The sequence below is a fragment of the Eptesicus fuscus genome, chromosome 10 (assembly GCF_027574615.1).
Source record: "Eptesicus fuscus isolate TK198812 chromosome 10, DD_ASM_mEF_20220401, whole genome shotgun sequence".
Taxonomy (NCBI): domain Eukaryota; kingdom Metazoa; phylum Chordata; class Mammalia; order Chiroptera; family Vespertilionidae; genus Eptesicus; species Eptesicus fuscus.
The window spans coordinates 60,219,437-60,236,523 of record NC_072482.1 but is presented as its reverse complement, the minus strand read 5'-3'; the positions used below and the strand labels follow the sequence as shown (position 1 = coordinate 60,236,523).

The 17,087-nt window shown below is 45.7% G+C and overlaps 1 protein-coding gene across 6 annotated transcripts in view; it reads right to left on the bottom strand.

The window, feature by feature from the left end:
* FOXO3 (forkhead box O3) overlaps positions 1-17,087 on the bottom strand; it is a 114,373-nt gene that overhangs the window by 26,380 nt on the left and 70,906 nt on the right. The window contains exon 1 of one of the 6 annotated variants that reach the window (XM_054721718.1): positions 12,255-12,275. The exons of 4 other annotated variants lie outside the window; for them this stretch is intronic. Coding sequence is in view for 1 of the 2 variants with exons in the window: in XM_054721716.1 (XP_054577691.1) it covers positions 9,340-9,363 (24 nt within the window). In the remaining variant the exon portion in view is untranslated. Of the gene's footprint in view, positions 1-9,339; positions 9,384-12,254; positions 12,276-17,087 lie in introns of those variants that run through there. One more of the 6 variants, XM_054721716.1, reaches the window with a different exon arrangement.

Genomic DNA, 17,087 nt, shown 5'->3' with positions numbered 1-17,087 from the left:
GTCCTTCTGATTTAGTCATTAGCTTTGAGCTGGCTTGCCCGCTCACACTAGATTTTATCTATGTCGGGGCATTGGGGGGGGGGGGGAGGGAGACAGAGGGGCTGGCTAACTTGTGTGTTTTTTTAAAAAAGCAAGTAGAGAAAATATGATGGCGTGAAACAGACTTGAAACCAGAAGAGTTGTTATTTCTAACTATATGGAATACCAGCTATAGTAGCCAAAAAAGCCTTTCAGAGTCAGAAGAACACTTAAAATAAACACTCACATAAAAGATTGCACAATCAACTCTGATGTGCAAGACAAGTTCCAGGCTGGCTCCGGCTTATCCTTGCCTAAAATACTAAAAGTTTAAACCATTAAGGGACTTATTTAAAAGAGATGATGTTCTAAAATAAATACTGTCGGGAACTTGGCCGAGGGATTCAATTTCCAGCTACAAACAAGATTTCCATTAAATGTGCTGACAATAATCTTCTCCTAACAGGGATCTCCTCTGAAAACTAGTATTTGTTTCAAGTTCTCGTGCAGTAAGCGACAGGTTCTGGTCCCTTGTTAGGAGGAATAAAGTCATCATCACCTTGGGATCAGCATAGTGAGCCCATTTTCCATCCAGGCAAAACGAGACACAGGAGGCTTTCCTTAGGAGAGGAGAGGCTGGTGGACAACGTGTCCTGCCCTCAACAGAAAAAAGAAATCCTAGATGGGAAGCAAGTTCTGTTCAAGAGCTACCGCTCTCTTACAGACAGTTTTGTTGGGTTTTCTAGTGTGGTTTTTACTTTCATATTAAAAATTTTTTTTTCTCATGTAGCAATCTTCTTTTCAAGCACTTCCACAGCTGTTTCTGCTCTTGGAGGGCAAGAGGGAACATTCCATTCCCCACAGCCAAACCTGCACTTCCGGCACACAGAGAACCCTGGCAGCCTTGCAGCCTCTGCCCACACCCCTCCCCGCAGCACCCTCCCCTCCCCCACCCCCACATCCTTCTCCCCAAGGGCTGAGGAAGCAGCCGCTGAGGACAGGCAGCCACGGGAGGAATCACAGTCTCCCCAGTGCAGGTTAACCTTTATGGGCCTCCCCTCCCCCTTCTCCAGCTTCTTCCCTGATTTTATTGAATCTGTTTCTCCTTCTCAGAAGGGATCGGCAAACACATGAGAGCCGCTTAAATTCTCTCTGAAGACCGTGCACGGGTAGCCACACAAAATGGGCACTTAGATCTGCAAGTTTTTCCAGTTTGAAAACTTATTTCAAGTGGACATGGAGAGAATAAAAGGGCATTGTAAATATACATCCAGAATTCAGGACCACATCAGAGAGTTGAATCGCTTTCATGACATTATGTAAGTGACCAGACCAGAAAATTCAGTAAAAAGGGGGGAAAGTGGAGAAGGCTGTGAAACCCATCTAGTAATAAGCAGCCTTAACTTTACAGGGAAAGAAATGGAAGACCAAAGAGATACAGGGACATACCTGAATTCAACCAGCTAGTTAGTGGCAGCTGAGCTGAGACAAACTCAGATCTCTGACCTTGGGGTGAAACAGTAACGCCACCCAGAAACATTAATACCAATGTCTAGATTACTGTACCCACTGAAAGGATAAACTGGTGGGAGCACAATGAATGAAGAGCTTCCTCCCTTCCTTCCTTCCTTCCTTCCTTCCTTCCTTCCTTCCTTCCTTCCTTCCTTCCTTCCTTCCATCCATCCATCCATCCATCCATCCATCCATCCATCCATCCATGCATCTTCAGTCTGTCTTGCTTTATAACTTGAGAAATACACTCTGTCTCCTCTAATATTAAACTCTTTAAAACCAGATACCGTATCTTATTATAGCTTTAGCTCCTAGCATGGGGCCTGGTACATAGCAGGTGCTCAAAAAATATTTGTTCGCTCAAGGAATTAGTGGGAAGGGGGCAGCAGCTGAATTGTACTTTTAAACGAAATGTTCTAAAACAGTGACGAATCCTCACGTGAATGAAGATCGAAGAAAGCTTCCATTGTAAAGTGTAAAGTTACTTTAAAGTTGCCAAGTTCCATCCTTGGGTACTATTAACTTCAACTATACAACCCAATTTCCAAAAACCAGACAATACAGTCTGACAAGCAGGCTTCGGGTTCTCTGTAGGAAGAGAGGGGAAGAAGGGCAACATGACAGTGTGTGGGCTGGCTACCTGGTGGAAGCAAGGGCTAGCCAGAATCGTCAAGGATCCATCCAGGGTGAGGAGCGGACTCCCTGCCCACCTTGGGAATAAGGCTGGCCAGGAGCCCTCCTAGGCAGACTCAAAACCACAGATAACACATCTTAGTTCCACGCTTCCTCCAAGCAAGCACACAGGTAACAAGAGAAATACAAAAGAGAGTCTATTTCACCTGCAATCTGAAGGAACTTAACGTGTTTGGTGCCTACCAGGTCCAATGCTCTGTGCTTAACATATCTCATCTCATTTTATTTTTATGACAAGCCTGGTGGGAGGGAACTGAGGGGCAGGGAAGTTACTTGTCTAGTAGGTGGTGCTAGTGATCAAGCCAGAGGCGAACCCCAAAAGCAAAGCTCTCACCACTGCACTGACTTTCCCTTTGAAGTCACCCAACTGCCTAAGGACAGAGGCACCATTCACAGGCCAGGGAAGTGATTAGCTTTAAAGACTACAAAAACCTGTTAACTGGATTAAGTGCTTCGCTCTCTGAGTTTCTGCGCATGGTCCCGAAGATGATGAGCGTGGAGAAGGGGTAGAAACATGACGAGCCATAAAGCAAGCCTTGCTGGACCAGATCAATTTTAGAAACAATACCTTTTTTATTTTTCTCAGACACACCCCAAAAGGGACACTACTGGCATGTCCTAACCTGACCAGGGATCACCCATTTTAGGGACGAACCAAACAAGATTAGTGTCTCGAACTGTTCGGTATCCAGGCCTTCCTCAGTGGCATGTCTGGTGCCTTCTGTGCTCGGGGAGCATCAGCCCAGGACTGAGTCCGGCCATATTCCCTGGCAGGCAGATCCGGGCCCTCAAACAGCTGGCATGATGCTACGGGTCCTCAAGCCAGAGACACCAGGCAAATGTCTGCTTTGCCCTGGACCTTGCTATTACGAGGCTTAATCTGAAACAGGGACTCAGCTCTATACTATCTAATACGTAATTAGTTTATTACTGAGCCAGAAGAGATGAGCTTGCTTTAAAACTATGTGCATTTTAAACTGTGATGCCTTTGCCTGCCAACTGACGGGAGGACCAAGATGCTTCTGTTTAACCTCAATCAAAAACGGGGGTAGAAAGCTGCTTTTAGGTTGCCTGTGCATGCTATTTTATTATTTGTCTTCTGGCATCGAAACATGCAAAAACAGAAAGCACTGACAAGGCAAGCACATTAAAGGGGTGGATGTGGAGGTGCTGAGTGGGTGAGTGAAACAGCTTGAGGGTCTGACATCTGAAATCCAGGAAAACGGCTTTCCTGCTCTTGGTCTGTAATCCCTTCTCTCCCATGCAACTCACTGGCTTCCGCACACACATATAAACACCGCTGTTTCCAGCTCCTCGGGTGTTATGGCTCAGAAAAACCGTTCTTTTTTGTCTTGTTATTTCAAGAGCAACCCGTTTCTTTTTGGAAGCTCTGAGAGCTATGCCAACGTGTGGGCACAGTCACACGCAGGCCCACGCCCTGGAAAGACTGGGAGGGGTGGAGGCCCATTTTTCAGCAAAGGAAGGAAAAAGTTTGGGCTAGTATTTACAAACTAGGCGAGAGTGTATGCATTTGGAAGCAGGGTATCTTCCAAGTGTCCCTGTTAATGAGAAGTCACCCAAATCAAGGTGTCGCTGGTTAAAGAAGCAAAGAAAGTAAATGCCACATATAACGGGAGTTCCTCGCGTTGGCTACTGCAAACAAAACCACCGGTGGACTTTTTCTTTATGGGGATAAAAGGTACAGAAGTCAATCCCGCAAAATGACCCAGGTCTACAGAGCCCTCGCTCCCCTCCAGACCCCCAGGAAATTCAGCTAATCAGGAGCCTGCGAGGAACCCATTCTTCACCCTATCACCTCACCTGGCTGTGCAGCAGCATTTCGCTGCATGGGTTTTGCAAGATTTCCTCTCGTTTAAAACCACAGGACGCAAAAGTAGCTGGTGACCAATAGAATGATACTGCTAAATGCCGAGTGAACCAACCATTTATTCCAGGATACCCCTGAGTGCCCATTACCCAGGTGAGCACCAGACAGCTTAAAAGTCCACATAAAATGATCCAATAAGGAACTGAGAGGACATTTCCACTGACTAAAGAACCAGACACTCACTCCATTTTTCTGGGGGGAGAGGGAGAAGAAACAAAACACAAACAAAGGAACAAACATACCTCCCCCTCCCCACACTCATTGAGTCATTCAGATGCCAGTACATTTAAACTTAAAATCTGGATGATCACAAACTAAAATGAATGGAGCAGGTAGAAGGTGCATAAGTTAAATCAGTCTTTCTATGGGACAGGACAGGAATGCAGCCATTGAGTAGTGATCCATACTAGGCTCTACGTCGCAAGGCGAGCTTCCAAGCACTTAGGAGACGGAAGCACTAGCGCCATAGTGTAATATCTCTTACCCAAAGGGCACAATAGTCACATATGAGACTACAGGAGCTAAATATCTAGTAGAAACAAAAAGTTCCTGTAACTGAGTGTTTCGAGGGCTAAAGGAATTTAGGAGAAAGTTCTTTCAGGCCCTGTTTGTGGCTCCCAGCAGGAGGCTTTTAGGAGACAGAAGGGCTTAAGAGGAAGAGATCAGCCGAAACCGGTTTGGCTCAGTGGATAGAGCATCGGCCTTCGGACTCAAGGGTCCCAGGTTCGATTCTGGTCAAGGGCATGTACCTTGGTTGTGGGCACAACCCCAGTAGGGGGTGTGCAGGAGGCAGCTGATCGATGTTTCTAACTCTCTATCCCTCTCTCTTCCTCTCTGTAAAAAATCAATAAAATATATTTTAAAAAAAACAAAGAGGAAGAGATCAGAGTATGGTGGGGAGGGAGGGAGGGAGGGAGGGAGGGAGGGAGGGGAGGGAGGGAGGGAGGGGATGGGGATGGGGGGGGCGGGGGGAGGCCACTCCTCAACTTGCAGGTGTCACAGTGCTCCAGGAATCACTGGCACTGCTCTCCACACACTAGATGCCAGTGACCCCAGGGCCATTCCTGAGGATGCAGGGCCCCTGTCCTTATAGCTGCCTCTAAGGTTGAGTCTGACCTGGTAGGTTTAGCCCTTAGATTTTCTCCCTCAACTTCCTCCAGCCCTCTCCCCTTAGGTTAGTCCTTTGCCAATAGGGTACGTGTGAGCACTCACAGCATGACCAAGTACTAGGTCCTTCCCCTAAGACTGAACCAATCACTGTACATAGAGGACCCACTAAGGTCAAACCCTTCCCATCAAGACAAGGAGGAAAAACACACGGGAACAGATGCTGCTGAGCCATTTTCAGGTTGAAAGGTAGCTTCAAGTAACACACTCCCAACTCTCTGAGGCATTCTGTGGAGCAGCAGTACCCTGTATTAGCAGTTTCTCCCAAAATAAGCTCATCGATTTCTTGCTAAACAGCCCTGACCTCAGCAGTCTCCCCAAGTAAGAAAGAGCCGAGTCCTGATGTTAATTTGTGGTTAGAAAAGGAAGTCACACAAGCTTCTTATAAGGTTAACAAATCCAAGTTGGGAGACGGTTCTCCCTGGGTCTCTGGTGTTTCTGCACGTTTTGCAAGCAAAGCACGAAAGGCCTCTGTCCTGGACTATCAAGGATGTTTGCGTGTGCACAGTGAACAGCCCTGAAAGATAGGGCCTCCCTCCAGAACAAAGGGCAGCGTATTGCCCATTACAACAGACGTAGGTCCCTAAACTCAGGTTTCCTCTCCCAGAACAGAGAGGGACCTGGGCATCCACCTGGGACCATCTGTGTCACTCCCATGGGACCCGGAGGCAAGGGAAGAACAAATGCAAAGTATGCTGCTGTCAGTGCTGCCTGCTTGTGCCATGGCCGAGGGGTAAATTCCTTTGCCTCTGACCCAAAAGCCTTGTGGCTAGAAGGGTCCAATCTCAGACCCTCACAGTTCTTGACAATACACTGCTGGACTTTCAACTGCAAGAAATGAGACTGGGCAGGTCACCACTTGCTAACTTTCTCCTCTACCCCTACATAAATGAGAAGGAACACAAGATAATGGAAAAGATGACACAAGATAAGGAGGAAAATGAGGTCACAAGTAAGAGAGGCGGACACATGGCTCCAGCATTTGAATGTTCTGGCCGGGCTCTGCGGAAGACCCATCCGTCTTTAAGAAAACAAGCCATTAACTGACAGGGGTGGGGGCGGGGTGGGGGAAGAGCTCCCGATACAGCCACTTTGCAGTATTTCATCCGCGTCAGTCACATTCTTATTCAGCTGTTGCTCAACGTTGCAGTTTGCTTGTGAAGAGCAGAGCTGAGTGAGCAGCCGGTTCAGGTTTGTCTCTTCTCGCCTTCCTCTTCTACGGCGTCATGTCCACCCTCCCTATCGCCCCTGACGAACGGACTGCCCAGCGTCCGGCAGTCCTCTCCGTAACACCTGTTGACTTCCTGTGGGGGCCAGATCTCCATTATGGAGCCCCCCACTCTCAGAGGAAGAACTTCTCCTTGGTCCCTTTGACTTGTCTATGGGCTGCCCCAAACTAAATGCTCCTGATGGAAATGCTCTCAAGGTCTTTCTCTTGCTACACAGTCAATAAAGACAGCACTTGGTGACTTGGTTGCTGTAACGTGTAGAAAGCCAGGACGCCCTCCATTGTAGCTCTCCCGCACACATTATCTTCATCCCGCAGGCAGTACCTAGCAGCCTTGGACCTGCAAAAATGAAGACGGACTAGGCAGTTCCCATGAACCGAGAGCAAACACGTGCACGTACACGCTGGTAGACTCTCCAAGTTCCCAAAAGAAGAGAGCTGATTTTCCAGCCTGCAAAACAGGAACCAGGAGACTCGGCTATGACATAGAAAAACCTTACGAGATTTCAGCATCTACGGTTTCTAACTACCGATTTCAGCCAGACGTGTTCTGGTACATAGGAAACTGGTGTTTTCTTTTCCCCTCCCCTTTCCTCTTGGATAACCTACTTCCATTCTTGGCAGAAGGAGGCGTGTATTTACTATAGAGTTCACATGCACCTACACGTCCAATGCCTCTGGAATGATACTGGATTGTTGCCACATGGCCAAATAATGTGCTCTTTTGAGAAATAATTATCAATTAGAGTGCTATAAAATGGGCCAGCAGTTCTACTCTGCTCACGCTGTGTGGTATTTTGGCCACCAAACACTGCAAGCTTTCTTCGGCGCTCTTCACAACAATCAGAAAGTTACGTTAATTTGCTGGTGCTATTTGCGGACATACGTGGAAAAGAATGAGCAAATTAGAGTCAACTCCCTCAGCTTGGACAGCAGGTCCCCACACAGGAACTCCAGACACTAACATCATACAGTGACCCCAGCCTGGGATGGGTGGCAAGGGCTGCACAAATAAGGAAGTATTAGCAATAATCTGCAAGGAATCAGTTTTTAGTGCTTTCAGTCTAGAGTAGCTGCCAAAAGAACTTGGCATAGCCATCATTTAAAAAAGACCAATTCAAGCTATAGTGAGATATTCTTACTATAGTAAATAGGTTTTACTTTGTCTATCTAAACCTATAATATGAGGTCTAAAAAAATAAATAAATAAGAGTTTAACATTTAGATACCACTTGGACATTAAAAGTGGCCTATGGCTTTTCTGTCCTTCCTGTCAGCTCTCTTTTATGTGGTACTATGTTTAGTGATGATTACCGAGACATTTCTTGGGGGGTTGCATAAAAATATGGAGAAACCATGTAAGTTCATATAAGAAGGCAACAGGAAAGCATGACAAAGCAGAAGAAAACATAACTATATCTTTTTCTATGTTGAAGATGCCTGACACATGAAACACTCCAAACATGACCCCCCCCCCGCCTTTATTTTCTCTTTTGAATTAACCCATGCTGACTAAGTTAGCATCTGCAATCCAGTCCAGGAAGTCTGGCATGAAGAGGTAGACACTCTCTTTTCCCAGGTTCTCCATCTCCAAGGAAATCTACCTTCAGCACTGAAAAGTCACAGGAAATAAAGGAGCAGGTGTAAATAAAGTTGCCTGCCTCAGACTTCAAAAGCACTTAGAAGTTCAAAATGCAGACATCACTAGTTTTATTAGAAATCGTGCCCGTGCTTCACGTGGACTACACAATCCAAACACCACAGGAGAGAACATTTTATCTTAATTAAGACTCATAATTTATTTATTTATTTATTTTGGTAACTGTGAGAAAATAAACATTTGGATTAACTGACAAAAGTTATGTGAGAACTTTTAAAAGTAATAATATTATAAAAATAATATTAAAACTGTATCTAACCTCTGACTTAGTGGAACAGTCTACTCCAGTCTCCCTTTCTTCCTTATCAGCAGAATGCTGACTTTTAGCTTGGCACATGGCTGCCCTGGGAAAAAGAGACCGAACTCCCAGCCTTCCTTGAATGCGGCCATGAGACTTAGCTCTGGCCAAGGACATGAACGTGGTGAGTGGAGGAGGTCCTCGAACCCTCGGGAAGACTGTGTAAAGGCAGCTGACTCAGATGAGAGTCCCTTTACTCTCCTTTTCTTCCTCTTGCTGGCCTACCTCTAGAGGGACCCTGGGGATGAAAACTGCCTGCTGTGGCTCTTATGGCAAGGAAGGAGCCCCCTCCTCGCCCTCCCCCGGGCGGGCGTTCAGGGTGAGCAAAATACTTTCAACCCTTTAACCTTTTGCACTCGGATGTCGAGTGTGACTCGACACGGTTAGCATTAGAATAAAGGAATCGAGAAAAAAGCAGGCGAGTGCAAAGGGTTAATTTTGACTTCTGGCTCCAGATTTGTAAGGCAATAAACTTGTGTTGTTAAAAAAAACAACAAACAAAAAAAACCAGACAGACAGACAAACAAAAAACCACTACCTGCTATGGTGGGACAGAACGCAGGAGGACACTGATCTTCAGTCACTTCTCCGAGTGGCCATATCAGCCCTAAACTTCTTTTACATGAAAATAATGCCTATATTTGAGTTTTGTTTTATGTAGCCCCACCTAATCCTGATAGACCCACTCATTCTATTTTTAGGAATTAATCTTATTGATACACATATTCTCTCTCAACTTTTGTATATATTTAGACTGGTAACAAAAAAGACCACTGATTACAACATTTCAAGTGTTAATAATGGTAATTAATGGTAAATAAATGAAATAGAAACGTCTAGCAAGAAAGGCCTTTCTGTGCCTGAATCCCATCTACCTTCAGGTACGTGTCATCAGGCATTTTGACAGCGCTTTTCAATGTGTGTGTGCTGGACTCTGTCACCCCCAGTGTGGCAAGGCTCCCAGGGTGCGCTGGGGTCCTCCCTGGCCCCAGCGCTTCAGAAGTCCTTATGTGGAGGCCACGAAGGACAGGAGCTCAGCACATCTGCACGCACATCTGTGAAGAGGCTGTGTTATAAAGAGGCTTTTAACACTTCTTGTCTTGAGCCAACCTGGATTTCAGGAGAAAGAGCACTTTGGGTAATTCAAGACATAAAGTGAATTGTGGACAAGACGGCTTGGAGATATATATGGTCTTTCTAAGAATTAATTTTATGGTACAGAATATATAAAGTTGTTTCTATCCATCATGGGAATCATGCCTGAGCCACTGCCTTGGCAATAATTTACACAAAATTCTCAGAAATAATATCAACAGCCAGTGAACAAAGACGATCTAGAACACCCAAGTGTCACAACTTGGACAAAACGTACGCTCCTCTGACTTTGAAGCAATGTAAATCGAGCTGAAAGTAAGACAGGCCTCGTGACATACCAGTCTCCAGTCAAGCCCAGAGCACCAAACCCAAAAAATAAAAATGCTACCCAATAGGAAAACCAACAGTGTGCTAGCTGGACACTGTGGGGTAGCCTCCAGTAAGAATATTTTCAAAAAACTCCATACTCCCACTGAATCAAATTGTGGTCGGTTGTCCTTCCCTAAAATGAATTTTCAACCATCAGTAATGAGTAAACACAGAAATCTGTCAGAAAGCTATTCTAGTGGCCTAAATAATGAATGCTATACAAGAATAAAAATTTTGTTGTATTACGACACTATATATGACTGTCTCCGTTTTTCATGTCTAATGACTAGATGTTAAAAACTCTGTCTACGAAGGCCTAGTGAACAGGGCGGTATTAGATGTTTAACTGCTGCCTAACCCCGTCCACAGGAGAGAGAGAGCATGCTGGGGGGAAGCACTGACCGTTCCTAACGAGGTAGGTACCTGCTGGGTTGTGGTCCCTGACTGTTAGTGGAAACAGGGCCATCCCGGGGACGAAGAAGAGACGGGCAACTGATTCAGAGGAAAGGAGGTTGCTTAGTAACTAACAGCTTCTATACATTTCACTGGTAAATACTACAGTTACTCCCCTAAACTTGTATGGAATTAAAAAAAAAAAAGTTTATTTCAGAGTTTAAACTGTCCCTTTCCACACCTTTTAACCCTTTCTTGATAGGCTATGGAGGCCACTCCTAACACTTCATAAATAAACCTGCACAGTCTTGGATCTGTGGCACCTACACCTCTGCTGGAGGAAGTGGCCACCGGCCGGGATGCCCGCTCTTTTGGAATCTCCCATGAAGCTCCGAGCACAGGGCTGGGCACGCCACAGACACGCTTTCTCATTAAACTACAACCACACTAAAGGAAAACTGAAAAGGGAAACAACTCTCCCAATCACAACAAATGTTTTATCGGACTAACAGCAATTCTGGAAACTGATTTTAGTTTACTAGTTTAGATACTAACATTTTGTTCTTAGGTCTGAATTTCCTACATCCAGTCACCATTTCCTTTTGCTTAGGGATTTCAGCAAACCACCCAGGATGCTATTAATGATGGAATATGTTTAAATAACTCAAAGGCATCATAAGAAAACTAAAATTAGCTAAAACAATTCGATCACACCGAAATACTGAGTTTTGTTTCTAGTCAGTAACAACATAATAGGGCCAAAATAGCTATGTGATGAATAAACTTATAAATGAATGGGATACATCAACTTTGTGGGGAAACCCAACATGACAAAATAAAGTCATTCAAAGCAACAGAAACGAAGTTGGAAGGCATTAATGAACTGTATAATTAATAACCCAAATATGAAATCTACTAATTGCACATATGAAATTCTGATGGATTAAAAAAAAAAAACAAATTGATTAAATGTCCATAGCATACTATATAATTGATGCTAAAAAGTTTACATAATTGAAAATGAATAATTTTTTTTAAAACATGAGGATAAACGGAATTATATCCACATGAAATACTAACATTTTTGTTACTGACAAAGCCTATCTCCGTGAATTATTTAGTATGTGCCTGGTGTTCAGAAAAATACAGTATGCTGCTGTTAACACAGAGGCCTGCCGACATGGGGGAAGCACGTGGCCAACTGGGAGGTGGGGAGGAAAGATAGCTCCATTTCAACTCAGCCTGTATGTATTCTGCCCAAATTATGACACCTGAAAAATCCTCCCGACTACGACTATCCTAAAGCCTACAGTGCTGCAGCTAACCTTATCAGCACACTAACGTGTATTCAAAGCCTTAGCCCTTGGAATACACACATCATCATCCCTACCTTTCTTCTCCAATGAAACAATCTGCTTGCTTCCTTCCATGAGTCCCAGGGAGCACAATCTCTCCCCCTCCTCCTCCAGCAATGCATTACTTCTTCCAAATTCCAACTAGAAACTCACTACGTGCAGCAAGACTGGCTCCACCCCATCACGGCTGTGCTCCTCTGCAGCCAAAGGCAGGCACCCCAAGTTAAAAAACAGAGCTGTCTTATACTCGGTGCTTTGCAGTTTTGAACTAATCTCATCGTTGTATACTTTTCTGTTTGACGTTGCCATTCCGAGCAGACTGTAAACTCCGAGACCAGGGAGTAAGTTTTTCACTCTTTCTGTAACTCAGAGTGAATGGTGATTTGATGCATGCAGTGTGGTGTTCCATAAATATTTATGCTAAGGGCTGAGACCACAATATATTGATCATCCAAGTTCTGTCCTCTTAAAATTGATATGTGCTTTTCAGGGAGAGTTAGTTCATTCTTCATTTATTCAAGTTAAATATAAAAGGAAGGTGCAGCACGGCCAGTGTGGCTCAGTGGTTGAGCACTGACCTATGAACCAGGAGACCATGGTTCGATTCCCAGTCAAGGCACATGCCCGGGTTGCAGACTTGATCCTCTGTTGAGGGGGGTGGGGTGGGGAGTTGGGTGCAGGAGGCGGCTGATCAATGATTCTCTCATTATTGATGTTTCTGTCTCTCCTTCCACTCTGAAATATATAATTATACACACACATATACATATATATGTACAGACATATATATATGTGTGTGTGTGTGTGTGTGTGTGTGTATACACACACACACACACACACACACACACACGAGAGGCCCGATGCACTAAGATTCGTGCAAGAATGGGCCTTCCTTCCCCTGGCTGCCGGCACTGTCCTCACTCAGACCGGAGCCACCTTTCTGCCTTTGCTCCAGCCCGGAGCCGCCTTTCTATCTTCGCTCTGGCCCAGAGCTGCCTTTCTTCCTTCCCACGCTGCCCAGAGGCCCGGAGCGGCTGGGGCGATGCAGAATGCCTGCGTCATCGCCACAGCGATGACACAAGCATCCCGCCCCCAGCTGCTCGGCACCTGTGTATGCAAATTAACCCGCCAGCTTTGTTGGGTTAATTTGCATACTCACTCCTGATTGGCTTGTGGGCGTCACGAAGGTACAGTCAATTTGCATCTTTCTCTTTCATTCGTGTAGATGGAATTACAGTAGTTTCAGTAGCTGGATTTTTTGTGTGGGGGGAAGGATTGCGGGGCAGGAAAGAGGAAGTGTTAAGCTCAACCTGAGAGCAAACCCAGAGGTGCCCGAAGGAGGTCCAGCTCCACTTGCTCCTCTCTGAAGGGCCCCGACATTGCTGTCGCCTGGGGTCACTGCACCCACACTTACGCAGGTTTTCTGTACCAGGGAAAGCTTTCTCAGAGCAGTGTGCAACAAGAAGTAAGATGGTCTCATCTGCCTTTCTCTTATTTAAGTCCAATGCACTTGTGATGAACAAGCTAAGCTTTTTATTTACACCATAACTTCATGTAATTTGAGATAAAATGTTTTTGACAAAGTAAAAAAGCAACTGTTTGACATTGGAATTGGGTCTCAAAAGATCTGTTGGCCCAGAAAGAAACTCACTACAGACTGATTCATTTGCCTTTCAGCATAACCATTATTGCTTGTCTCATTTTCGGTTCTTATAAGTGTATTTCTAGTAGCACATGATCTCACTCATCTAGGGGAAATGATGAGCAACATAGACTGATGAACAAGAACAGACCCAGAGACAAGGAGGCATGGATCAGACTGTTGGACCTCAGAGGGTGGGTAGGGGAGGGTGGGGATAAAGGGGAGAAATCAACCAAAGGACTTGTGTGCATCAATATGAGCCTAACCAGTGGTCAAGGACAACAGGGGCGTGGGGGCATGCGTGGGGAGGGGTGTGGGATGGGAATGGGGGGATGAGGACAAATATGTGATACCTTAATCAATAAAGAAATTTTTAAAAAATCAATAAAAACAAAAAAAATTAAATTTAATTTAAAAAAAAAGTAAAAAAGCTAATGCTTGAATGGTGTTGCAAGAGTCCTTATTTCCTTCCCCAGAGGGGCCTGGTGAAGAGACTAAGCTCTGCATATGAATATAAATAAATAAATAATTGAGCCTGCAAAACTGTCGTTCTCTGGAGCATTTGAAATCTTGCTCCCTGGCATATGTTGTTAATTTGGCTCAAATAAACTCTTATAAAGATTCAAAAAAAAAAAAAAAGCTTTGCATATGAAAGGAGCAGGATCTGCTGAGCCTCATCTGCCAGGAGAGGTGTGTCTGAAAGAGGACACTTTATCACGGGGTCAGAGGCCCCAACTGGTGCCAGGGCTCCAGGCGTCTCCAGCGAGAAAGAACAGATCTGAGGTTACCTTTCCTCTCGGTCCATGAACATAAAGGGTCTCCTGTCGCAGACCTGGATGCCAGCACAGCCTCCTCACACCCACCTGAGGCCATCTAGACAGCGCGGACACAGCAGTGGGAAAGGGTGAGGGAAGCCAACACCCTGGACCTGTTAGCCAGGACAAGGGGCCACTTTTTTGGCCATTTTCCTACTGTCGAATGGAGTAACTTTAGGATGAGAGAAATTACCACCCACTTTGTCCAAAGAACCTGGACCTCTCATCTAAAGTAGCGACAGTCACCTGTAAAAGCAGCAATGTATATCACTGAGTGGCTCCTGTTAGAATACAAGCTGACCGCTAAAAACCCAAACCCACACCATGGGGGCTGCGAAGCGGTTTGCTGTCCTGCAAGTCGGGGCAGCGGGACAGGCTGGAAATCACAGCCTCTTTTCCTGGAGTTACTTATTTTCTGACACCACCTGAACAGAACTCTAAAATCAGAGCTGTAAGGGGCCTTCAAACATCACCTCGCTCTAATACATCATTTCAGAGGCAGAACGCCAGTGTTCAGAGCACTGAAGCGAGCTGCACAAAGTCACACTCCTAGTTAAGTGCTGGCCAGGCCCATGCCAGGGGTCCGGGCTCTGACACTGAGGTCTACTCCTTTTTCGGCACCAGGGGTTTTCAAATCTTATCTTCAGCAGTGCAATCCTTTTCCCAAAAGAAATCTACAACCCCAACCCTCCCTCAGGGACTTGCAGCCCCTCTGAGGATCTCTGGGTCTCTCTGGACTGTCTGGAAACTACCACTGTCCACCACAGCCCTCCCACACACGTAAAAATGCCATATGGATATGTGTGTGGGGGTGGGGTGAGGGCGGGGAGTAACTATATAAGCATGCATAAAATGACATTACTGAAATGTGAAAAACAGGGTAAAAAGTTACTCATTCCAACCACCCTAACTTAGCCATTGTTGACAGCTGGATATATTTTGTTTTCATTTTCCCCCTCCTGTTTGTTTTACAAATTTGAAAACAATTTACTGTCCTGTTTTACTGACTTGACATTGGATGTATATTTGCTTAACAAATTAAATTTTTATTAACACTCAGGAGGATTTCAGGATGTTCTTTTTGATAAATGGCTACCTTTAGAAATACGTCAGGAAACTCAGACATTATAATCATTCAACCTGAGTAAGGGGGGGGAAAATGTTAATACAGACACTAAGAATCTACTGACGAGGAGACAGCAAAGACCAGGACCAGAGGAAAGGACCTACTCTGACTCCCGTGTGCAGAGAAAATTTCAGGGGAAAGCAATGCTAAGCAAATTCTCGGTGAAAATACAGACTTAGAGAACCAGAACTCTAGAAAAATGAACGATTTCTTTTCTCAGGGGTCTCGATATGCGCAGTAAACCCCATATGGACCTAACCCACCTAATATTACTTTTATACACCCATGCAAACACTCAGAGGCTATTTACACCGTTCTGTTCTTGACCAGCTTTGCTCCCACTATTCTGGAGAACCGAGGGCTAGGTTTGGACATTTTAAAATCCGTCACAAGGTACAAGTGAAGCAGGACTGCAGGACAAAGCCTCATTTCTAGGCCGGTTTCTGGCGTTCTAACTTGGCGTTCTACACTGTGTCACCGGACCCAGCAGCACCGCAAGAAGCTACTGATGGGCACGCTCACGGGGAACTCATCCCACTTAAATATAATTTGTTCAAGTGGTGCCAAACTAGCCAAACCATCAGGAGAGACAAACATAGGTGACAGAAAAGTAACTTCTCAGTTATATGTGTTCTTTTAATACCTCAATGTATTTTATTTTTTGCCAGCTTTGGAAAAATATTTTTATTAAAGGAAGACACAACGCTATGAACTAAAAGGTCAACGGCACTGTAGCAGAACCTCGCCCAGCACCCAGAGGTCTGAACCTCCCACTTCATTCCTGCGTGCCTGAGATCTCCCCTCCATCCCCAGGGCTGCTCAGTCAGAGCAGCTGCGATAAGACAGGTCAGTGGGACTGCCTGGGAGGAAGCTGCAGAGCGGCCATGGCCCTGGCCCTGTAGCCTCTCCAATCCTCCCAGGGATGCACGGGAGCCTGGAACAGGGCGTCAGTCCTCCCCAGGAACAGCGCCCGGGCTGGTGGCTGCCTGTTTGCTTCCTGTGGTTTCTCACCTGGCACAAGGCAAAGGGAGGTCTCTTTGACTAGTGAGTTCCCTCCAAACCCCTTCCTCACAAACTTCTGAATACACTCACGCTAGAGGCCTCCATCTCCCTTTAGAGGAGGAGGCCATTTCCTGGGAAGCATGGTGTTGACGGGCTGGGCTGGTCTTCTAGGTAGACTCCTCCTTCCTCAAACTCAAGGACACCAGCAACAAGTGCTAAAGGCAGGGTCTCTGCAGTGCTTGGTCTCCAACCCCATACATTCCCTCCCCCAGCGCCATGTGGGCTCAACACAGGGTTTGCACGCTGGGTCTATCCTTTCCCTGTTAAATGGGTTCTCCTGAGCCTAGGAAACAGTGATCTGTTGAGAGGTTCAGTGAATAAAAATTTCAAAGAAGTGAACATCGTACGTCTGTCTTCCCCAAGAGGTCAAGTCAACATTCACGTGTGCACACTGCACATGCTCACTACCCCCACTATCCAGAAATACACGAAGTCACACACAGAACACAACCTGGGGCACTGGGATCACTGCCATCTCGGGGTCTTCCTCCCCAGACACAGGACGGGAGGCAGGGAGGTGCTCGTCACCTTTTGGAAGCAGGCCATGAACCCAGGCCTCAGAACAATCGGTCTTCTCACTCCCCAAACTGAGGGCCTGCCTCCCTAGGCTGACAAGATCACCACAGACAACCACTCAGTGGTAGCAATAGCTTTCTTTTTCTTCTGAGAAGTCTTATCAAGAGAACCAGTTATTAAATTATACACAAAAGCGATGCTTTTTCAAAAACTCTTTTTCTTGTTGCCTCCAAACACTCAAGTCATTGTA